Raw genomic sequence first — 25,782 nt, forward strand, 5'->3', positions numbered from 1 at the left:
TTATACAGGATGCGAGATAAAGGCTCACATGGGAAACAAATGGGAAAGCCACCGGGATAAAATGATTCCAAGTTTCCAATTCAAATGGGCAGGGATTAATTAACTGATAAACAACAACAACAACAACAAAAAAACCTCTTTAGAGCAAAGTGTCATCAGTTCACGCCGAGATCCCTTCTAAGCACCCCAAGACTATTGCATAAACTTCCTTAATAGTGCACACACTCAGCATTTGCCTAGTTAACAGGAACTGGTCCTTCATCGATCACAGGAGATAACTATTACTACTATCTTCATTTTATGAGTGAGGAAACTAAGGCCCCAAGAAGTTAACAGCCCAACCCCTTCCAATCACAGAGACACAGACTTCAGGGTTTCTGGCTGAAAATGCACCCACCCTCTCTCCTATCTTTCCAAGTGCTTTTGAGGGGGGGGTGCTACCCTAAACAGTAGGACTATGGGCTTTGGAAATAAGTGCTATGGAGTGAACAGCCTTTGTTAGTGAGAAAGGGAAAGGTGGGACATGACCTGGAGGTAAGGGGCAGAAAACGTCCCTTTCCTATAGGAAGGAGTTTTGTAAAGATCTGACGAAGAAGGTAGAAGAGGAAAACGGGCCACACCATGGCTATTCCGCTCCGTTCCGTTGGTTCCCTCTGGTGAAGGAAGATGATACTTTCCTGGCATTTAGTAAGACAGAGCCCTCTTTCAGCTCAGAATCTAGCAATTTTGTGAATGCTGAAATGCTCCATGAAAAAGGTAGACCATTAAGAATGTTATTTTCTACCTCGCCCTAAAGCAGAACCTAACTAAGACTCTTGGCCCCGGAAGGAGCCACAGATGGGTGGTTCTCAAACAGTGTTCCCAGGAATCCTAGGATAAGCTTCTGGGGTCCCAACAAGCGTTTGTTTAAAATTTAAGCTTTTAAGATTATTTAAGGCAATCAAAAATTTAATTTAAAATTATGTACCCTCATCTGTGTTCTAACAGAGACCACTAACATTTACTTGGGTTGACAAGTTAATTCAGTTGGTTTCACCTGCAACGCAATTCCTCCTCCTGTTATCACAGGAGTGGTAGAATTCTAGTAATATGTCATTAATAAGGAAGTGGTTGGCTATGCACTAATCTTCCAAAAAATTCAGGGGTGTCCATGTAAAACTATACAATTGTGCTCCTACTGGAGTCGACATGCATGCCTTCAATCAGGCTTTCTCAACCTCAGCTCCACTGACATTCTGAGCAGGAAAATTTGCTCTGGAGGGCTGTCCCATACATTGTAGGATGTTTAGCAACATCACTGGCCTTGCCCCACTAGCTGGCACTGCCCCATCATGAAAACAGAAATCTTCTAGACTCGGCCATCTGTGTCCTAGCACACCTGTGGTTGAGAACCACTACCTTCCGTTAAATGCCAGCTTGGGTTCAAGTGTATCTGCTTTGGTGAAGCCTCTCATGATGGTGGAAAGACAGACACACACAGATATATAGGTCTGTCTGGGTCTATCATTTATAAAGCACTTATTTGGGTCAGGAAGTATGCTAAGTGTTAACTTATTTGAATTAATTTATTTGCTTCTCACAACAACCTTAATCGTATCCCTGTTTTGCAGTTGAGGAATGTGAGACCAGACAGAGTGAATAAACTTCCAAATGCCAGTTATTGGAGCAATACCGAAGTGGTTACTATAGGATTTCCGGGGGCCTTTACTGCATATTGCACGTTTTGAACGCTTCTGGTCTTAAGACGAGGAATGAGGGCAGTTGCTGAATGTTGTCAACTTGGAAGCAAAAACTTCTCATTATTGGTACTCTTCTTTTGAGCAGCTGAACAAATTTAATTAAAGGTATTTTGAGATCACAAGGTGAATTGTTACAAATCTACTCTCCTTTACCACAACATCCCTGTATAAATGGTATTTCTGGAAACTGCAATCAGCAAAATAAATTCAGAAATATACTAGAGGCTGATGCTGCTAGACGACCTCCCCTCATCCTAACGCTGAGCCCGTGTTTTGTGCTTATCAAAGAGCAACTTTGCTCTGATTGCTGGATTTTTTGAATAAATAAATACAATAAATGTGAACTTAAAAAAGAAAGTTCTATTAAAAACAGACATTCTATGTGTTTTATATATTGAGTTGGCACTTGTGATTTGTTTGGAAAAATGAGTTTAGTGTTTAAAAAAAAGAAGTGAAAACCATTATTGTTTTTACTTCTTCCATTTCACGGTAAGTAAACACAGGTTCAGAGAATGATACGACCTGTTTAAAATCACACAGCTCATGAACGATGGAACCAGAATCGGAGCTCAACTCCCCATATTACAAATAACTACCCAAGTTCCCTTGTAAGTATATGTAAGTATGTATGACCTGCCAGGACCTGAGGGTTATTTGACAACCTGATGCACATTAGGTGAGAAAAAAACATAAATTGCCTTCTAAAATTATAAGGAAAGCCAAGATGCAATTAAATAGTAATTAATTAGAGTGGAGCACTGCTTTTAGATGTTAAGCATATTATTTTCAAATAGAATGTTTAAAACATCAGCTAAATATTTTTAAATCTTGTTCTCTAAAAAGCTAAACTACATAATTTGCCTTAAGTCATTTTATAATTAGTGTTTGGAGACGTTTGAACCATCTCCTATGTCTCATTAATCCCCACCTGGGCTAATCTTTGGCCACATTTCGGTATCAATGTCCTCCAATCAGGACCACGCAGGTCCCCGATGACAGTTACCACCACTGTATACATAGGGACCAAGGGAAAACAAAACAGGTCAGGGTCAAGGGTAATAACAATGAGCGGTGTCTCCAGAACTGTAAAATAAATAAATAAGGTTTTCCTCCATGAACTGAACTAACAAAATCAACACATAATGAGCAAAAGTCGCTATCTGCAGTAATCCGCTTAGCAGACAGGATATCTCCCTTGTCAAAAGCAGGAAGGACAAGTCCTGGAAAACCAATCAAGTCCTGAGTAAACGCGAAAGCTGTATTTTAAATTCATTCTATTAACACGTACAAAGAATGAAATGTATGAACAGCAGTGAAGTGATTTGTATGTATGAACAGCATGAAGTGATTTGAGATGAGAAAAAAGAAAACCTAAAGATTGGATAATATATTTCCGACACTTTTCAGGGAAGTTGGTGACCATCTGCCCCAGATGACATCTCTTCTTGATTGTTACACTTGTCATTTTAAATTACCATGCTGACATTCTGGTTTAACCATCAGTTCTTAAATGATTTTTGTCATTGTGGAACACCCGGAGAGCCTGAAGAACACTCGAGCTGTGGTAGACTAGAAAATGGCCATAACGGGGGTTGCGTGGCTAGCTCAGTCGTGAGAGCATTTGGCTCTTGATCATGGGGTTGTGAGTTCAAGCCTCATACTGGGGGTAGAGCTTACTTAAAAAAAAAAAAAAAAAAAAGCCTTAACAACTCCCTTCCCTGAAGCCCCACCCCTTTTTAATGTGACTTCGCAGCTCCTGCCATCAAGAGGTGGAGTACAATTTCCCACTCCCTGAGTCTTGGCTGGAGTCATGGCCTGCTTTAGTCCATAGAAGACGGTGGAAATGATATTGGGCCGGTTCTCAGTCTAGCCTCCAGAGGCCTCGTGCACTTCTGCTCTCTCCTTTGGAACCCTGCCCGGCTGTCATGTGAACGAGCCTGGGCTAGCCCACTGACGATGAGAGACCATGGAGAACAAGGAGAAGCCATCACTAGCTGAGGCTATCCTAGACCAGTCCACACCCAGCCCAGGTGGCAAAGGACTTTAGATAGATGAGTCAGCCTGGAGACCTGAAGAAGCACCCTATGCTTCTTGGGCCAAAATGCCAATCCACAAAATCATAAACTAAGTCAATGGTTATTATTATGAGCTGCTGAACTATGGAGTTGTTTGTTACTTAACTAACTGAGTGACAAACTCCAGCTCTTAGCCTCGGCTGGCCTAGAACACGGGGCATGAGAAGACACCAAGGGACTCACTGCCGTCAAGGCTCCCTTTGAATGGCCCGCTCACTTTCCACAGACCACCACTCTGCTCCCTCTTTTTTCTTGTGGCACTAAGAAGCTAGGTGCAAATCTGCAAATCTTTTCTAAGTGAAGTAATATCACAACCTCAGAAAACCTCACTTCCAGATTATGACTAGCAGAACCTCTATTGTATAATCCATTGTGGAATGCACTGTGGATGGTATGAAGATAAAGATGTTACAAAAGAAACACTATCTGACCCCTCCCCCCAAACACACCATAGCAACTTGACATAGTTCAAGAGACCAGACTAATCATACCCAAGCAATAGAACGAACTATGCAGTAACACAACCCCCAGCCTGGGTGATATAGACTCTAAATATCACCGGAATTCACAGGGGGTGAAAGGGTTGGCAGTAAAGACCAGAATAAAAGGAAAAGGTTTTACTGAAGAGGTGGGAACCAAAATACTCTTTGTGGGATGACCAGCATTTGCACAGGCCAAACAGTAGGAAAGGGTATCGCAGGAATGGGCCCCAACATTGTTAGAAATTCCCTACAAAGATACAGAATCACTGTGGGTCCAAGGAGCATTAAAACAGCTCATTTAGTTTTAAGGACATTATCATTCTTTTTTGAAAAGTTCTGATTTCCCACCTTGTACCTAACAAGAGGAAGCTGCATGGAACGCCACAATTCAAATGACCAGACCCCTGGAACAACATGAGTGAAGGCAGAGAAACAGCGGTGAGAGGGTGTAGGTTTGAGCTGGTGAAGACAGTCAACATTCTTCTGGAGAGCAGTAAGGATACGGTTCCTCTGGAGAAAGGAGAGGCAGGGGCAGAGCCTGATAGAAGAGGTATCAGAAGAGTCCGTCAGAATGCATTGGAGGGCCTGGAGAGGGCCGCCGGGGTGGAGAGGGCATCAGCGAGGGAGTGGAAGAGGCAAGCTGCCTAGGTGTGAGCCGATGGCCAGGAAAGGCTGCACGCAGAGGGCTGGATTACAGATACATTTTCAAGACACAAAAAATTTAACCAGATTAGTGACCGAATTAGCATGCATTAGAAATGATGCCATGGTTTGAAGCCAAGGAAAATAAACAGTGAAGCAGACGGAGGTCAAAAGACAGTTCGCTCAACTGAGAAAAAAAATTAAGTAATAGCTAATTAAGTGGTCATGAGCCAAGGCTTTGCTGCTCGGCAGAGACGAATTTTCGCTCTCTCCCTTATTGCCAAAACCTTTGAAGCCTCAACTTCCTCATCTGTAAAATAGGTTTAATATTATTGACCCCTCAGGGCTTTTAAGAGGGTTTAATGAGAAATTACATGAAATTGTGGGCACAGGGCCCGGCTGGCTGTAGACACATGTGATCAGTAAGCAGTAGAAGTACTAATAGTAGTAACAAGCAGCAACATCTCGAAGAAAATAGGCTAATGAGGGAAGGAAGGAAATGACTTGGATTTAGGTTTGCAGCAAAACAGGCTTTGACAAATCTTCCCAGGGATCTGTCAAGATAAAAAATCATTCTCAGCGCAATTCTAGAACAAGGTATACTCTATCTAACACAGCGAGGAAGAAAGATCTGGATTCCAGTCATGACCCTTTTACAGCTAATCTCACTGTGTCTTGGTCTTTGTCTACATGCTTGTCATGAGGCAATGTATTTGGAAATATGCCATATGCTGTAAAGCCCTACGGAACTATTAGTTGGCCTTACTGTTATTACCATTTGCACTAAGTAATTCCTGAAAAGCCTAAAAGAATTAATGCAAGTTTCAGTGGGGTCCGACATACAGCATTCAGAGAATGGCTCCGTGCTGGGGACTCTAACTCCACGCCAGCACACCGGGGCAAAGAACAGAGCCAAGTTCAGTCACGCGGTCTCCTTGTTTTGTGATTTGGGGTACGGGCAGCCTGGGGGAGGAGGAAATGTTGGAACCAAGCCCCCTGGATTAGAATCCCAGTGCTGCCGCTTATCAGCAGCATAAACTTGGGCAAGCCTCTCAACCTCTGTTTCTCGGTTTTCATCTGTAAAATGGGAATCCGAACATTATGTACCCATAGGTCGTTATGAAGGTCAAAGGAGCTGAATGACACAGAGTAAGCACTAGATTGTATGAGTGATTGTTTAGGAAAAATAGTAAACAATGAGCAGATGTCACCAAGCCTCCACAGACGTTTCAGGACATGGGTGTATAGCCCCAGACCCCGTTTTCTTGTGATGCCACCTGTTCCTTTAGTGACTTAGATCAGTCCTTGTCTCAGGGAGTAGCAAGTCATTGAAAAACAGGAGTCACACTCTCCCTCTCCTATGAATCACCACGGAGGTCAGTAAAATCAGGGTTTTCAAAAGGGCATTCAGGCTTGCCTGCATGGATAAGGGCCTAAATGCTGTTTCCGACACCAGGAATGTCAGTCACGTGATCAGTGTGTGCCCATCATGAGAAAAGCAGGGCAGGGTTAAAAAGACAGGCCCGGGCTCCTGGCTGGTTCATTCAGTGGAGTGTGTGACTCTTGATCTTGAGAGGGTAAGTTCGAGCCCCACATTGGGTGTAGAGATTACTTTAAAAAAATAATAAAATCTAAAAAAAAAAGTAAAAATAAAATAAAATAAAAAAGAAGGGATAACCAAGGCATAAAGGAAGGTTGTTAAAAGTTAAGCCACTGGGGAAGACACATTTAGGGAAGGGAAGTGGGAGCCCCTGGCTACGGGCACGGAACTCTCGGGACACGACTGGCGCAAGGCTGGTAGTGACTTACAAGAAGGCTCATCTGGAAAGATGTTATACAGAAAGCCGACCAGAGCTCCCAGGCAATAAGGACTACCTGGTTTACCGCGCATCTTATCCCTCCTTCTCCAGCACCCCAACAAAGCCTTCGTTGGATAGGGCAGCTGCCGTTTACGGACTAACTGTATTGTCACTGCAGATGCGGAACATTGTGTGAAACAGGTGGAAGTGGACCGAGGCCCACAGGAACCTGCAAGACAGTACGCAAACAGGTCCCTAACTCACCTGTCTTTGTCCGAGAAAGCCTCTGCTCTGTTACGGCAGAGCTCCTCCCAATAAATCAGAAACAGTTCAGCCTGTACCCGTTTGTAAGTCACTGCTTTAAAAATGCCCTCTCTCCTAGTTAAAATTATTTTGGACTCCATTTTACAAAATTAATATAATGTGGGAGACAGTATGAATTTTTTTTTTTTTTTGCCAGTTTCCAAATTAAAAATAGTTGAAATGACTTGTATCTTTTATTTTGGAAAACCGGGGACAAAAAGATATTCCCAGCCTACAACTGAGGTGCCAAGTTTCTGTCAACTGCTTGGTTACAATGTGGAGAGTTAGAATTAAATTTCCTATCTTGAAAAGGGTAGCTCTGAGGAAGAGAAATGATGTAAAGGCTGTTGCAAGCAACTTTTAATCAGGCATGTAATGATGATACTCCCAGGTCCTTGATGCTCTCAATCAGTCTTGAGACTTTCTGGTTCTAACTGGACAACACACCAAGATGCTTCTTCTACTTTTCCTGCCGTGAGGCCCCACAAGGAAAAACAAGGGGCTCAGGGGCCATGACTCACCCAGGCCTCTTGTTCGTGTCAACCTTGACCTATGGTGAACGCCTCAGACTCATCTCACACCACCCACTAGGCCCCTTTCCAGGGTCTGAAATAGAAAGGAAGGAAGGAGAGCAGTACTGAAAAAAAAAAACAACAACAAAAAAAAAACCACCACAAAAACGGAAAAACCTGTATCAGGTACCAAGTGCATATTCCACACCAGCGGCCCTCAGTCCCAGGTGTACATGAAACTCATTTGAAGATTAAAACAAAAACAAAAACGCCAATGACTAGGCCCTTGCCCAGACCTATGAAATCCTAACTTTGAGAGTGGACTGGGCCCTGGCATTTTAAGAAGCTCCCCAGGTAAGTATACGGTGCGGCTGAATTTATACTCGCTGCTAGTTAAGGGAGAGGGGAGGCTCAGAGCAGCAGGAACTTAGGCGCACAGTTGAGTGAGTGCCTCTCCCCTGCACGCCCCAGTCACGGGACCACTGGATCACCTGCTCTGACATTCCACCATCCACCTGGGTCTTCAGGCTCCCAAGAAAGATCTGTGCAAATACGTAAGGCTACAGCCCTCTACAGCCTTCCTCTGAGGCTGAAACCCTGGGTAAAGTTTACAAAATTATTTTTTCCATCAGCCCAGAAAGCCAGCAGCCGGGGCTTCCCCATTCTCTTCCCGGAATCAATTACGGAGCTGAGCCTGGGAGCCTCGGTTCTAGGGGAGCAACATTAATCTTGAAGGACTACGGAATGTTAAGTGCGGGCTCAGCAAAGGAATAGTTGATAGATCGGAGAAGGGGTTTGATTTCACAATCACATAGGCTGGGAAAAACCTTAACGTGGAGGTGGGGGGGTGGTGAGAGAAGGACTTAGAGTCTATTGAAAACAGCATTCTACCAGCGATTTTTTAATCCCACTGGGTTCCATTAAGTCATCTGGATGCTTAGTTTTCGTCGAAGGAGCAAGAAAGACTTCCCTTAATAACCAAGCAAGAAAGAATCAAGTGTTTTCTGTCTCTCTTTGGGAAACAAGTAGGTATGTACACGCTTGAATCTGTCACTGTGCTCCAATTCTGCAGTCATGGGGCTGGCACAGAGACTCGCAGACTTGGTGCCCACAAACAGCTGCACCCTACAGTCCCAGCAGGTGCACACACAGCCCAGCTCAAAAATTCATTGCAAGAACAATGGCGCCGTTATGACGCCGAGGGACCAGGCCAGATACTAAGCACATACTGCGCTACTTCTGATGACGGCAAGAGCTAGAAACTCAGCCACAGCTCCCTGGGATCTGGCCTTCGGGTCCCAGGATCCCATCCACAGACACGGCCAGGTAAAGCACAGTGATGGCAGTTATCAAGGATAAGGCCCGATCAACCAGAGTTAGTGGAAATTAAAGAAAAAAAAAATCCCTCCAGAAAATGTATTCCTTTCCTTTCAACATTTCTTTTCCTCCTGTGGGCTGCGCAGGGCCACAGTCACCAAGTTTACATTTACATCCAAATATGCACACACAAAAAAAATTACCGATGCATCTCACTCCCCGGTGACTTTGTAACAGGTTGCTAGGTAACAGTGCATACAAGTCAGGTTTCAGGACCTCTAGTAAGCCACCAGAAAATAGCTGCATGGGTCTTTTGCATAAAGAGTGTGCATTTGTTATCTGTTTTCTTATGCCAATTGATAAGTCAGTAAATACTCCCACTGCCAAACTGTAAACAAGTCCCATCAATAACTAACTGAGAAAACAGATCACAGTGGAAGGCTTTGGTGCAGTCTTTCACCCCAACCTATCCAGCGGCTTCTCTTGAGTCTCTCCCGTTTGCAGTGCTGGCTCTCAGCATGCCTTATCTCAGGCTCCCTGAGATTGGGTCTGGAGCTAATTACAGCCTAAGCCCAGCAGGAGTAGTGTACCATACACCAAGTGTCCTATCCGAAGACCAATCCTCCCTCCGTCCCCCTCTCCCCTTCCTCCAGATCTAAAAACTTCTTGCAGTTCTGGAGTTAAAGCAGTAACCCAATACTAAGAGGTACTCACCCCTCTCCTCCTTAGTCTCCCCCCACTCCCCGTCTATTAAGTAAGGAAACAGTCCTATGTTTAAACCACATCAGCTGAATACGCCATGCCATTTTCGTTCCTCCCTTTGGGAGTGCACTAGAAGAGCCCAGGAAAGGAGCCTTCTTTGCTATAATATTGGTGGGCGAGACCATCCGGGAAAAACCAGAGATGCACACCCTGCACACTCCCTCCCCGCCCCCCCGGCAGAGGTGAAACCTAAAGGTTCAGCAGCAAAAGGAAAACTAGAAGCATGCATTTCCCCGCATTTTAGTTTAAATATAAAACTCAAAGACTCTACAAGTACATTTTCCCCTAGACTAGAGTGGGAGAAGGCAGGCAGAGGGGAAGAGAGGAGGAGAGGAGAGAGCCAACCCTCCCCACCCCCCCCACCATGTTCTTCAAGGCCACAGGCAGATACACTTGGCTTCCTGTGGCCTGACCATTTCCAGCCGAGGACTCCGCACTCACGCTGTGGGCTAGTGGGTTGGAGCGCCTGGTTGTAACATTCCCTGCCCTCGTTGACTCCCCGGGTCATTTCTGACGCCTCACTTCTTGTCCCCTACATTTCCTCATTTCTTCCAACTGGTGTTGTGCACTCCTGAGGGGCAAAGATCTGGGTGCTGGGGACATTCTGAGAGACCTGATTGAAGTGTCACTGAGCAAAGGGACTTCCAAACGAGTGAAGCCGAACCTCTAATTCACCTGGCAATGACATTTAGTGAAATGTGACTCACAGTCCATTTAAAGGAAGGCGGTGACCAATTATTCTCCATTTAAAAGGGTATTGTCAATCTCCAAAGAGCTGAAATGGCATTTGGAAATCATCGTGGGGACTGCCATCTTCACTGAAAGACAGAACCAACTCTCAGCCGACCTTTTCCCACCCTCCACATCTCTTTTACAATTTTAAATCATACTTTTAAAAATGTAACAAGTAGCAGCACAATCTCATGTCATGTTTTATCATTCCCAAACAGTCAGGAAAAGCAGCGCTCCCTCAATATCGCCACACCCCCTATTCAACTCTGCAATTTAATCAAAGAAATTGGGGAAAAAATAAAGGACAAAAACGAAAAGAAACGCCATGTGTAATCTGATGATAAATGTGATGTCAATTAACAATGAATTTTTATAACGTATTTCATCTTCTTTCCAAAAGGCAGTGGGGTAGTTGGGAAAGAATATTTTTTAAAAAGTTGTTTGTTTGTTTGTTTTTTTAATTTCACTTTGCATGAGGCACCTAAGGTAGTTAAATTCAGGGAGGCAGAAAGTAGACTAGTGGTTACCAGGGGCTGTGGGGAGGGCAGAATGGGGAATTGTTGTTTAATGGGTATGAGGTTTCGGTTTGGGATGATGAAAAATTTCTGGAGATGGATGGTGGCAATGGCTACACAACAGGAATGAAGTTAATGCCAAAGAACTGTATACTTAAAAATGGTTAGAATGGTAAATTTCATGTTAGGCACATTCTATTACAATAAAATTTTTTTCCAGTGGAAAAAATAATGTAAAGATAATCTTCATCATTTGCACAAATTTTAAAACTATAATTCCTAACAGGAGTCTCTGTATATATGTCCTTTAAAACTCTTCCAAATTAAGACAATAAAGAACTTGAATAATGCAAAATGAGACGTTCCATACGAGCACTTTAAAAGAACCAAATGCAGAGAGACAAGTTAAATATGGCCCAAGGTCCCACAAAGAACCATCACCAACTTGGCTCACCATGTGACCCGTTCCCCACAACAAGAACCCATAAAGGGGAAAAACCGGAAGGAAATCAACAAGCCCTGTTGTTTCTAGACCCAAACCACAGCAATGACTACTTCCAAAGGGCTGGGAGGGGGGAAAAAAGGTCAAGGAGAAAATTTATGAGAGTGTAAACGATTAGAATTTAAAGGAACCTTGAAATCATCTAGTACTACCAGCTCATTTTACAGATGAGAATCCTGGTAGAGAAAGAGACAGAAAGTGAGAGAGAGAGAGAATACAACCCTATTCAAGTACCTGACAGCTTCATGAGAAAATCAGACGCCATCTTAACAGAGATGTCCTGGCTGAACAATGCTGACGCACTGTTGGCCACATACTCGGAGGGGTCTTTCAGCTTTGTGTGGTTGGCCGGCCTGTCGGCAGCATTCAGAGTAAAGGAGGTTGGCAGGCCGTTATCTTCCTTGGGTTCCTCCTTCACCAGCAAAGGCGAGACGCCAGCCCCACCCTGGCTAGTCCTCTCTGGAGTGTTGGACGTCATCATGGTCCCCACTAGCTCTGTCCCTCCTCCTTCCCTTTGCTGCCCCAGGCAGGCACTGTCACTGAGGTGGGGAGATCCCTTGACATCTGGGTCTGGGATCTCCTCCTTCACCTTGGCTTCTGTCCTCAGGAAATGCTGATGGCAACGCATGTGGAGTTTCAGGCTGAAGTGGCGTGAGGAAGTGAAAGGGCATAGCTGGCACTGAAAGGTCTCTCCCCGGTCCTGGTGCTGATGAACCTGACGAAGAAGCAAGAAGAATGAGCTCTCCACCATGCGCGTACGGAAAGTGCCTGTAGTACATCCAGACTACTCATCAACCATTTCCTCACAGTACCAAGGGCTGGCCCAGGAAACAGAATCACCAGAGGAGCATTTCGTTAGTGTGCTCCACGTGACGAGGTCCGTCCCTACACATAACATGGGTCCACGCAGGTTAAGAGCCCATGATTAGAGCCACACTCACAACGGGGCATGCTGTCTGCCCATGGAGGCTGTTTTCAGGAGAATCCTCCTAATATTCTAGTCATCTCATCTCGGTGGGTCTTCAGAGACGATATAAACCTAGCACAGTGTGAACTTACATAATTATCAGTCAGGGGTCAAAAGAGGCAACCTGTCAAGTAATTCCTCTCGCAATAACAATAAGGTACATGTACCCGATTATTGCCATTCAGAGAATTAGTTCTGTTTTGCAAACGTAATTTCAATTTTCAAAACCGCTTCTCTAGGTAATTAAGAAGGTGGAAAATGACGTCTCTGGGGAATTCCCATTTCACAGACAGGGAGACAGAGACTCCAGAGTAAGTGGCTTGAGCAAAATCACATATGAAGCAAAGCAGAGCGGGAGAAAAACCAAGGTCTGATTCCCACCAAGTGTTCTCGGCAAGATGAAACCAATGTTTCCCAATGTGGGTTCTATCGGGCTCCCAGTTCTGATGTCTGCAGTGAAAGAATGCAGACTTCTAAATCCAGTTCCAGCCCTGCATGCACCATACCTGTAAAAAATTGAAAGAAGCTTTTTTCCTCCTGTCCCTACCAAATGTAGTGCTTGAAAAAGTGAGGAAATCATTGCACTGGACTGAGCCAGGCTTCAAGCTGGCAGGTGCTCGTCAGCTCGTAACTTCCCCATTGAGCTCTGCCAATGTGCTTCAGCGCTGACCCGCTACACCCTGCTATTTCAGGACCGCCCCTCCCTTGCGTAGAAACTGCCAATTGTGTAGATTTGGGCCAAATGATTCAGGGAGTTGTGGGATCTGGAGAAGCAAGTGACTGGGATCCAAAACCAAAACAGAACCGACACCTCATGTTCCAGTGGTGACCTAAGCGGGATTTGAACCCAGGTCTAACGAAGGTTAAAGGCTAGTTCGTTGGTCCACTGCACCACCTGGCCCCTCTGCGTAGGCTTCCTTTCCAAGAGAGCAAGTTTTACTACAGCTGTTTATGCATTCTGAATGCAATCCAAAAGCATTATTCACCAGCCAAAACATACTTTTAAATAATGTTAAGTGACCAACAAAAGCAAAGAAATTAAAAGTTAATGGTGAGATCCTGTCGCTACAGCACCCCACTGTGGCTTTTTGAAAAAAACAGCCGAAAAGAGATTCTGGGTCCCCCAATGCATGCATTTCTCAGAAATAACCATATAAACTTCAACTCAGTCGCAGCAAGGCCTTGTTCATTAAAAGGCTTCCCCTCTGCCAGGTCGGGAGGGGCTGGGGGTTAGGGATGCGTTTGTCACTGGCTGTTAAGATCACCTCTCTCTGTTCTTTCACAACAAAGGGATTTCACGGTGGAGCTGATCATTTCATTTTGCTTCCTCACAGAATCGCGAAGATTCCCCACCTCCTCCACCCAACTCCCGCACCAGCCAGGCACCTCGGGGGCTCGGGTCGCAGCCCCACAGGACCCTGACAGGTGCTGCCCGGAGCACGCCCGGAACCCGTCATCCCGGGAGCCGTACGGTGGGGCAGATTCCGTTTCAGAAGTGTCCTTACATCCACTGACCTGGGAGAGGAGAGGAGCTAATCCAAGAACAGAAGCTCCGGAAGCAGCTTCTGGAAGAAGGAAAAGGGCAGAGAGCCCAAGGTCTAAAGACGGAAGGGAGCCCTGGACTGAGAAGAGTCTGGGTGCCGCTATTTTTGCGTGTCTTCTTTTCCACCAGATCCTGGCTTTGCTGTATTTAGTTGTGGAAAAATCAGTGTCGGTTTAAAGGAGGAACTGGGGGCCGTGGTGTTGACTCTCACACTTGTCATTTTATTGGAGCTACCCCTTCCCAAAGGGGCGAGATGGCGCACTGGGCCTTTGGGAGAAGTATCCCCTCTATCCTCTTGCAGCTGTTTCTTCCCTTCTGGCCTGACAGAAACTTTCTGTGATGATTTCTAATCTCCATAGCCCGACGTTGGCTTTTAAATCCCTCTAAGTCTGCTAAGGTGAAGAAACTTTGTCTAAAGCATATCATTCTTTCCAGGCCACATAGAGACAGGCTGACGGACCGGTCACCTTGCACCGAGAGCACCTATGGGGGCCAGGTGGGGGCTGGGATAGAAGGTGTTGTTACCTCGTGAGGTCCATCTCCCGATGGCGGCGGGAGGAACATGAGGAACCTTTGGCACACACCTGTTCCTCACCCCCTCCAGGGGACAGCGCAGGGCAGGGAAGGGGCTTCTTCAGGAGTCACATCTCCTTAAATGGCAGGACTCCGTGCTCCGACCCTTGTCCGGGTTTCTTGCCATTACTGCACCACTGTGCTTTATTCTAGCAGTCCTCACCTCTCCTGTTCAATCTCGGCTTATGAATTTCGTATTTGATTCCTATAGGCTCACTCATCCAGGGAAGTTGTAAAAGGCTTAATGGAAATCTAAGATAACCGTGAGGAAGCTGGAGGCATTTACAAGCTCCTTCCTCAGCCGCCCATAAAAACGTTGGCGAGATATACAGAGGAGGAAAGGCAGGTTTAAAAAAAAAGTACAGTGCCCAGCACCAAGTGGGAACACAGTAAATACTGCCCTTATTGAACAAATGAAGTCGAATCCCAATTTGTCCTAAATCCATAGCGTCAATATGGAAGGGCATATGTTAGAATGGCAACAATGGTTATTTCTGTGTGACGGGATCGAGGGTCAATTTTATATTCTTGCCATTTACCGGTGTTCCTAAACTGTCACCATTAAAGATTCATCACAAAAAGAAAAAGGCGATAAAATTTAGACTAATTTTTTATCCCACAGCATTACTTCATTTCCAAATGTAAATGCTAACTCTGAGAACTCAGGGATGATAATGACCCGGTTAGCTACATTTCCTGAGTATGCTCCATGCCGGGCACTGTATTCAGTTGCTTTATGTCCATTATCTCATTTAACCCTTCTAATGACTCCAGACTCCAGGCGATAGATTGGATGATTATCTCCAGGAGTGGAAACGAAGGCTGGGAGAGGTTAAATGATTCGCCCAAAGTCTTACAGCTACTAAAAGTCGTGGAACTGAGATTGTGACTGAGGTCTTTCTGACCGCACGCAGTGGGAGATCCTAATCTACAGGCGACACGGCCCCCACTTCACAGGCTGGAACCATTGTAGAAAATCCATTCATATTTTCAGTCTCTGGTGAATGCAGCAGGAGTACCTATTCCCAAGTCCACTGCCACTATGCTCCTACGTAGACTCTGTTTACAAAATGCCTCAAAATTAAAGTACGTCAAATCAAAACAGAAGCACAAATTCTTTGACGAAAGAAAGAAAACGGCCCATCGGTGAGGTGCAGAATAGAGAAAAGAAAGAGTACACCATTTGATAAAATTAAACTTGCATGAGCCCTTCTCACACTTCCCTTATCAAAAGCTCGAGTCGTAGCTCAACAGGTTAGGACACCATGAGTTTGAATAAAGTAGTAATTTCACACAACTGCTTTATTGTACTGGTTATTGATTTGTTCTGAAAGCATTCTGAGACCCCGCGACCCGCAAAGCCCTTGCAGCTCTCATCTGTAACACTGTCATGGCCGACCATCTGTATCATCAAGGCACCCAACTCATCTCCCTGTAGTTTCAGGGTCAGTAGTTCCTGCTATTGAAAACCCGGCTTTTTTTCCATGGGTTTATAAATAGGTTGTTTTATGTGACCCTGAGCTGAAACCAAGCTTACAAGGTGTCAGGCTAGATGCAAGTTTTCTGCTCACTGAAGCTTTAAATTTGCCAGACCTGATTTCTAAACACAGCGTAGGACACAGTAACGAAAACAAATTTTAGTTTTAAAGGCGTTCCTTTTGAAGTCTCATCCTGCTAATGAAATCCACTTTGCAGGTGTAAAAGACGAGATTTTGCTTTGGGAAGAGGCGTTAGAGGATGAGGAGGGGAATGGAAAAACTAAGTAGGCTCAGTAAAATCCAACCGACCAGAACTCCTGGTTCAATGGATTCTGAAGACGAAGGGCAAGCTACTCCCGGGAGAAAAGGACAAATGGCAGAATCCCAATTACACCACGGATTTAATTTTTCTTTTTAATCTTCTAAGCTAGCTCCTAAAATCAGGAGAGGTTCTGTCTGATATCACTTTTTTAGAGCTACAATTCTAAACAGTGATCACTGATCTAGTGAGATGGGATTAGGCTACAAGGTTTTAGGGGAAAAGGAAATATCTTAAGTACGTACATACACTACGCTTCTTATGGCAGGAAAGTAAAAACGTTATAAACAGTGTCGACAGCCAAGCCTTAACGAAAATATCAGTGGGAAAATAAAGGTGTTCAAAGACAGTTATCGAAATTAAGTAACTACTATTGAACATTTCCTATGTCAGATACTTTGCTAACATTATCCCCTTAAATACTCGTGACAACTCTTCCAGACAAACATTATCGTTCTTGTTGAACAGATGAGAAAATTGGGAGCCTAAAGTTCATTTGCTCAAGGCCACTTAGCTACAAAGCTGCACAATGAGATTTAAATGCAGGTCTATCAAATTCAAGAGCCCATGCTCTTTTGATTTCGTGATTTCTTCTTTGAATTTCAGAGAAAACCTGTATTAGTAATGGGGTCTGCCAGAAAGACTCCGAGGTGACTAAGTTTTCTCCATCTCACGTAAGAGGGAAACGCAGTTGTTTTTAATAGGACACTGAAAGCAATGTCCTTAGATGTTTAGTAAGTGTGATCCTGGGAATTAAGACAGCACACACATGGACAGCCCTTGGGAAGACCCAGTCTTGCCAGAAATAGTCCCCCAAGCCTCACACAGGGCGAAAACGAGAGCCCAGGTGACTCTCAAGGTCCTCACCCCTCCTACAAGGAGCCTCTGGGTGTTCCTGTGGGTCTGTAAGCTGGAGAGTAAAGCGACAGCAGAAGAGGGCAGACCCCTCTCCGGGGCATGGGTCCAGCAGCCTGGCCTGTACTGGTCGTTCCTGCTCCTCGCTCTTCCCCAAGTCTTCCTCCCAGCGCCCTAAGCATGCGTTGCCACGCAAGGCCAAGGTAGGCTGCTGCTCCCCAGTAGGAAAGGGCCCTACTCTATGTCTACCCTTTGGATAGAGAAGCTTCTTTTTGCCTTTAAAAAGGATGGGAATAGCATTACAAAGGAAAGGCTTTGCCACCTGCTTCTTTGGTGCTGCCTGATATGGGGACGATGAGCACTGCATTCTGTAAGCTCCACCGAGGGCCCCTCTTCTGCCTAGAGGCCTCCTGCACTGGACCGTGTGCAAGAGCTCGGGCTGTGCCTGCCTCTCCGTGAGGCCCGTCCGCAGGTGGCTTACCTTCATGTGGGATTTGAGATTGTCCTTGCGAGCACACCGGAATGGACAGAGCGGACACTGATGACTTTTTAAACCTGTGTGGATCACCATGTGCCGCTTCCAGTAACTCTTCCTTTTGATAACCAAACCACATATCGGACACTGGAAAGGCTTTCCGCTTTCCTCTTCTGAGGCTTGGAAGAGGGAGAAAGAGAGAAAAATTGAGGAAAACAAAAAGGTATACTGCAGCCAGCACTAATTCACATGCATCACTAATAGAAAGAGCACTAAAAATGATTTGGGGTTTTTCCTGGGCAATTCCAAGACGTTATCCACCAGGAAGTTTTATCACTGCTTTTCTTCAAGTAGGAACCCACCACGTGCATCTCGATACTTCCATGTGGGTTCCGTCTTTCAAAATCTAACCATGCTGCCATGTGACGGTCTTACTTTTAAAGGCCTACCCCCCACCCAACCTAGGAAGGCATCTGCAAAGGGGCTTTGCCTGGCCTGGCCTCGTTCAGCCCAGAAAAGCTTGACTTCAGGGGCTTTGTTTTCCTGATTGAAACCTTCAGACTCGAGGCCATATCTGAATTCCTAAACTTAGGAAACAGCAAGAAATAAAGACAAATCAAATGGGACAGGCAATGATGCACGGCACCACACTGAAAACCAAATAGCCATCATAAACCTCACAAACCGAACTCCAGGGGAGACAAATTTTAGGATCCCACCGTCGGCTTATTTAGTTATGTCTTGTGCAAACACTACTGCAAATCTGACCATCAACGGGTCTTAAGGTCAGGGTTATTCGCCCACTTATTTCTATTCCTCTGGTTGTCATTAACAAGATCCACCGCCTTCCTCTGCCCTGGGCCCCACCACCTGCTTGGGGAAGAGCTACAACAGGGCAGTCACAAATGCTTCTGTTTTTTAGGAAAGCAAACTGGCTACTTCCTCCAAGGAAAGCTAAGATAACGCTCTCCTGCCTGCCCCCAGGAAAGGCTCTCCATGAGGACACTGTGTTACTACCCCTCTGGTCTACCATGTTCCATAGCTCAGTGCCACACTAGCTTCTGCAAGCAGGGGATACAGAAGATTAAAACAAAGAGAGTTGAAGACTCAGACTTTCCTTTCTTCATCAGAAAGATGAGGGATCGGAAATATTTCCAAACTGATTAAATAAGTCAGAATACACTCATAAAATAAAATATATGAAGCCATTCTTTAAAATGAACTAGATCTGTAGATGCTGACATAGGAACAGGTCCAAGATACTAGAGTTAGTGGATAAAGCAAGATAGGAACCTATATGTCTAGGCTGATTCTATTTTTGTTTTCTAAAAAATGAGAATCAATGGTTGCTAATACAGTGAGGTGACAGGTTGACAGGAAACTTTATAAAGGATGGATTAAGCTGACAACACCTAAAGCCACTCATGGAGTTTAACATCACTAAGAAGGGACAGACATTGCAGACCTTCTGATAAGCCAGCTATGAAATATTCCTACAAAAAATGTAATCAAGCCTCTAATTAGCTAGAAGTTTACCAGAAATATAGGTGGTTAAAATAGCAACGACGCGGTAAACCCACATGCCCAAGGGGACAGAATCAGCCAAATACACAACATGGGAAATTCTACAGGACAAATGACGGTCTCTTCAAGGAAATGGCGCTGGGGAAAGGGACCCAGTTACAGAGACACATCAAACAAATACAAGGTGTGAAGCTGATTTTGATCCTGACTCAAACAAAGCAATTACAAAAAGACACTTCCGAGATAACTGAAGGAACACTGATTCTAACCCAGGCGTTCCGTAAAATCATGAAATCATTATTGATCCCCTTAGATGTGATAACAGTTACTGTGGTTATTATTTTTTTTTTTCCCCAAGTTCTTCTCTGTTGGAGATAAAATACCAGGTAATACAGGCAATGGGTACCAGATCTGGGATTTGGTTTTAAATGCTTGGGCAAAAAGAGACAGGGAGTAGAAAGAATGGGATGAGTAAATGAAACAAACAAAAAAATGATATCCTCTTATTTGTATGAAAATGCTGCAGAAGGATACCCAAGAAACCATTAAGCAGTTACCTTTGAAGAACTGTGGATTAAAAGGAAGGGGTCAGAGAGGGAAACTTTTGTTTTTATTTTAGATTCTTCTACACACACTAGATTTTTTTCATGCCCACATTACTTTTATAATTTTAAAAGGGTATATTCTCATGTGTAAACTTTAAAATCATCTTATTATTTATTCATCAAGTCAACTGAGTCTCTGTATGCAAAGGACCACTTAACCATGGATGGAACTAGAAGCGTTCTGGAATACGCTTAGGGCATTCCAAAAATTCTGTTTTACTCTGACAGGTATAATAAGCAATATTGTTTACCCTAACCAAGCAACCTGAAAAAGAATCTGCTAAAAATATGCCTTCAAGTCTGGAAATTCTGCTTGTGACCGTTTCTGTCACAAGCATTTCCTTTTCTGATTGGGGGATGGGATGGGATTGAGGGTTCTTTCACTCTAGGACAAGCACACTTTGTAGAGACCTATAAACATGCTTGTTTTTGGTTTTGTTTTTTGGAGGGATTTTTTTTCTTTTTTGCTTTTTTTTTTTTTTTTAACCTGCCTTTCACTTTCCTGCTGTTTTTTGTTGATTGCCTCTGCTGACCTGGAGTCCTATCCCTAGTTTGGCCTCTCATTTTCTGTCCTTCATTGTCATTTCTTCCACTCTGGTATCTTGATCACAAAGACTACACATTGAACAACAGATTTGAGAGAAAAGGCTGAACCAGGCCTCTAGGCGAGATTACTGTCATAAACCAGAGGGAAAAAAATGATAATGATGTCCATTTGGGGTTGTAAGAACATCAAAATAGTAAGAAAGACATACACAAACAGGCTGCCACTAATCCCCATTTTCCCAGTATCTAACCCGCAAACTGCCTAATTTTACAGAATTGTCTGGGAGAGCAGAGAAAAACGGAGATGTCCTCCACTGACCTGAGGTTTCATGACCCATCACAGGAAGGCAATAAAAAGACATTAACTGACAAAAGGAACATGGCCAGGGCCCCCTGGACACCCTACTTTGCTTAATATGACCAATAGCTTCCTTATTTTTTCTGACACCCCCCACCCCTAGTGTGTATTACAGAGCACACTCCATTAAAGCCTGCATATTAGCATTTCATATAAATCTATTTTATTTTGGAGCTATGCTTCCCTAGTTTTAATTAATACCAAAAGACACATGAATTGTGTACAAATTAGGATGTCCTTGGGTTGACTGGGGAAAAAATTAGAATAGTCATAATGAAGAGAAACTGACAACAAGATATGTGTCAAAGTGCTAGACTATTAGAACGGTTTGAAATTTTTAACTGATCCTGGGAGGAAAGGAAGAAGACAGAAGCCAAATGATAAAAATAACCATAATACAATGATCGATTTTCAAAGTTGGCCATTAACCTCCCCTGGTAACATCTGCATTTTTATTTATTAAATATTTGTTGATATTTTAGTAGGATGCCCTCCCTGTCTAAGGGAGGAAGTAAGGATGTATTCTAGTTTGGATGCCAAACTATTTTCAAGGAACTGACAGCTGTAAATTTCACTCAAATTTAGAGCCCAAGGAAATATGACCACTTCCTCAGACTGTACCACACATTCTTAGGGCAATAGGATTGAAATGTTCATTATTTCACCTAGTGTACCACTGTCTCATAAACAAATTCCCCTAAATATATCACTAGCTGGTTAATATCACCACAAACAAAACTAAATCCCACCAAATGCTAACAGACCCAGTAGCATGGATAGTTGCTACTTTGCCTCTTTGGAGAAACACGTTCTCCTTACAGACAACAGTATGATTAGAATAAGAGAGATAATAAATGTGTGTAAAATGCCTGTCACACAGTAAATGAAAGCTACTGGTAGTAGCTGTTGCAATAGCAGTAGTGATGATAGGTTCTAGTCGTACCTTCTAAAGCTGAAAACTCACCAGGACAGCAAATGTAAATTTAAAGAACTGACATCACATAAATACAGAGCTCAGGGCCTGGCCCAAAAGGGTGGTTTGTCACAGAAGCCTGGAGAAAATAACAGAGCAGGAGTCCACTATGCTACGCAGGTAGGGTCCAGCTCAGCCTAGGCAGAACTCTGATGGTAAAATTCAGCTCAACAATGAAGAGAGGCGGAAAAGACAGAAAGGGAGGAGGAGGGGATCGGGGATTGGCTGGGGCAGGGCTAGAGGTCTTTACCTGTGTGTCTCCAGCACCCAGACAGTGCTAGGTAGGATATACAGGTCAGTAAATGTGTGTTGGACTGTAATGAGAGTAACTGGAGAGGGCTGGGTCAAGAAAGTATCAAAAAGTGAAATGAGTGCTGGAAATGGAAGAAAAAGGTACAGGAAGCTGCCAGTAAGTCCCAGTAGACGAAATGTCAGCCCAAGAGTGCGTGCTTTTCACGTAGCACGCCAATACATGTCTCAAATGAATGGGTGTGGAGAGATGTTCATGTACTTACATCTTACTTATTTCCAAAATGAATTTGGAGCAGCTGATATTTCAAATGCATGCAGTATGACTACACCATTAGTAAGGTATAATGGTAAGTGTTTAAACTATTTACAACGGACAAGATCTGCCCAAGGCAGAGATAATCTTGTGGGAGAGTTGAGGGTGAATTTTAAGAAGCAAGACAGTTAATGCAAAATATAGAAAAAAAATATGTTTGAGTTGACAGAGTTCAAGAATACAAAAGGAAAAGCAAGGAATCTTAACACAGGAAGGAATCTTGGAGATAATTCCCAACTAGCTCAGTTTATAGATGAGAAGGCGAACTGAGGTGTAGGTTTAAAATCCCTCTGCTAGTTAGTGGCAGGGTTGGGATTAGAGTCAATATATTCACTTCTGGTTTGGTGTTCTACCCTGTTGTTACATACAATTCGTAAAGCAATAACAACACATACTGGGGGGAAAATACCATGGAGGCTTTCATTAATGACTTGCTTAACTCAAGGTAGGAATTTTAAAAACCAATGCAACTGTTTTGCATGCCTTGAAATCAAACTTTTCTTGTTAGATCGTATGTGGCACTTTGCAGAAAATCGAGCTAATTTGCAAGTAGTTTGCAGGTAGTATCTGCATACACACCTTACCAAACACATCAAAGGAATTCAAGATGCCAGGTGACCCTGGATATGCATAACCCTTATCACCAACTCTACTCCAGGCCTACCAACCCACCAGTGCACATCTGTGGAGGATGACCTATCCTCCTTTCTAACAATATAAACGGAATTAATATCTTTTAATAGAATTTCATGGGTATGTCTCTCAAATGCTACTTCCAGGTGTAAAAAACTATGCTGGCAATGGATATCACTGGCTTTATCTGTTGTTATTGACTTGGATGTTACTAATGCATATTGTAATGATTGCTAAGTATTCAAGAAAACTAAGAAGTTTCAGATATTTGGATTATCAAGACTAGAGGCAGTCTGAGTTTAAACCGCTGGGGAAATATAATTGAGGTCAGTGACAGATAGTTCTGAATCTTGATTAAAAAGTGAATTTTCTAAGCAAGTTCCTGTCTTGTGATCATTCCCAGATTATGGCTCTAAAAACCATGGACCTAATGGGAGTAGAGGAGGAGGTTACCTCACTTTCTGGACTTTCTACGGCTTTGCAATAAATTTTAATAACATCACATAAATACGAAAGAAAACAGTACCCAGAACGTTTCTCTCTCTATTGACCCAGGAACTATTCTTAGCCTTCAGTGGTATGACACCAGCTTGCTTCTAAGCATATTTAAATTTTATTCAGTAAAATAAGATGTTTTGGAAACCCTCTCTCCAAAACTCTCCTTGTTATTTCTTTTAACTAGGAGTCTGGCATCCTGGGAATCTTGGTGGCCGTTTACAAGAAACTTTGTCTTTAAAATAAAAACCATTTATTTTATTCTGAGAGGCAACCAACAGTAGCTTCAAAGAGAATTGAGTCAATGTGTGACATTTATCTTTATAGCAAACGGACATAATCTTCTCTCTCTCGTGTCCCCTTTCAGAGGAACAGTGCAGCATGTGCTGGGGCGCAGGGTCACATGAAAGAAACCTCCTCCTCAAGTGTCACGTCTCTCTTGCAGGGGGAAAGGCTACCGAGTGGTGGGCTCTTTAAAGGAATTAAATACACCATGACCTGGCAACAACTGAATCCTGTTCAAAAAAGAGGAATAAGGTCAGACCTAAAAGACACTTTTTTTTTTTTTCCCCATGGCTTGGACTTCCCTTGACCTAAAGAAGGTCAAAGAAATGCTGGTGTCTAAATTACTCAATACAGGATTGGCTTTTCTAGCACGTATCTCTTTGTAACTCCAGAATCTACTTTCTATGCCCTTTTTGCAACATTTTGGGAAGCAATTTTAAATATAAGCACTGCTTGAAACCAGGATGGTGTGTTGTTATCTTTAAGGATCTTTTTTTGCAGGTTATTATTTGTTTATTTAAATGATTAGGCAACAGACACCCTTCCCTGCTGCAAGAAGCCAGACTACCTATCTATTGTGAATTCAACTAAGATTTCTTTCTAAGGTAAAGAAAAAAAACCAAAAAAACAAAGAGAGAAATGTTCAGAAACATGGGTGGCAGCTCTCACCACATTCTCATAATGCTTTCTCGGTAAAGAATGACATCTAGATTCAAATTACATCTGAATCTAGCCCTGGATTGCCCCAAAACCAACAGTACAGTGTGTAGAAAGGGAAGCAGGGGGGCAGAGGGCAGATGGAGAAGGCCCAGATTTCCCTTCCACTCCTCAGATTCAAAAATTGGTAACAGCAACCAAACCATCTCTCCACAAAATGAAGAAAAATAACAGAATGGAATAGTTCATCAACTCCTTCTTAACCCATCACCCAGCCAGCATGCCACAAAGGGACGACACTGGTTTTAACTGAGAGGTGCACGGAGACTCCCCTTCCCCTACTGCCAACCCACATGGTCAGACACAGAATTGGAATTTAGGATGTGTCCCATGGACACACGGAACATTTTTCGAGGGACTATGTCAAGAGCCCTCGTGTCTGTCCTCACAGCGCTGTTCCCGCGTGTATGAGCTTTATGAAATGAGTGACTCGTCAGTGGGGCTGCTTCAGCAGCGCTCGGATGGTGCCGAGGGGCACATGGAGAACGGGGGCCTCCGGGTACCAGTCAGTCAGCAGGGGGTTGCAGAGACACAGTCCAGAGACACAATGCAGGGAGTTCCTTTCCCCCTATCTTTCAATTTGTGAATACTCGTCGATTAAAATAGTAAGGGTTCCAGCAGTAGAAGAAATTTAGTAAAAGGAAAAGAAAAAAATGATTGTTGGTAGGTCCACGTAAAATTCTGCTTAGAAGCTCTTTGAGATGTTGGTGTGAATTAAGTGCATTTAAACCATAAAGGGAAAATATCTTTTCCCTTGGGTGTATATCCTACAATAAAACAGGCAAAAAGTCTCCTGTGCACTGGAAGTTCATGACCTCTTTTACATCTTTACATGCATCTAAGCACTTGAGTAGAAAAAAAAATTATACTTCACCTCTACTGCTTGTTATACCCAAGACACTTCACAGTGATAAAGCTGCTACAATTTACATCAGGAGCCACAGTTTTATCAGTTACCTCTTTCTGAGTCTTCAGTCAACTAACACTAATTATTAATTTTGTATAACCTTTTCCAAGTAACGAATGTCCACATGAATTCATGGTGTAAACATCATAAACACATTCATTCAACAACCACGTATGAAGAATATTTATAAAATTACATGTTACATACAGCCATACCTCTCTTTCTGCTGCTATGCTTAAATGAAATTTCTCTAAATGAGGAGTGATTTATTCCATTGCAAAATTACCCAGCTTCCTTTGCTCTTCTCCCGGTTTCCTAATTTTAGCCATTCCTCTCTTTATCTCACCAGATGGCAGGTAAGAAGTGAGGAGACATGAAACTCAGAATTGATAAACATTTTAGGATTTTATGGACACTTCAGAAACTCTGGAGTGAATGGTTTGGATCATTCAGAGTCATAAAAGTTCCAGATATCCATTTTCCTAGCTCTATTCTGCTGTTTACACAAGTTTTAAAATAATTAGAATTACCGCATATAACCCACTCAGCAATTTGAATGGAAATTTGTCATAAGTGCGTCAAAT

At 43.5% G+C, this 25,782-nt stretch overlaps 1 protein-coding gene across 1 annotated transcript in view; it reads right to left on the reverse strand.

Annotated features, from left to right (window-relative positions):
• ZNF827 (zinc finger protein 827) overlaps positions 1-25,782 on the reverse strand; it is a gene marked incomplete at its 5' end in the record, with an annotated part of 134,412 nt that overhangs the window by 106,407 nt on the left and 2,223 nt on the right. The window contains 2 exons of the mRNA XM_080796313.1: positions 11,615-12,095; positions 17,597-17,769. Of these exons, the coding sequence (XP_080652439.1) occupies positions 11,615-12,095; positions 17,597-17,769 (654 nt within the window). The remainder of the gene's footprint in view (positions 1-11,614; positions 12,096-17,596; positions 17,770-25,782) is intronic.

This window comes from Martes martes (assembly GCF_963455335.1).
Source record: "Martes martes genome assembly, chromosome: 2".
Classification (NCBI taxonomy): Eukaryota; Metazoa; Chordata; class Mammalia; order Carnivora; family Mustelidae; genus Martes; species Martes martes.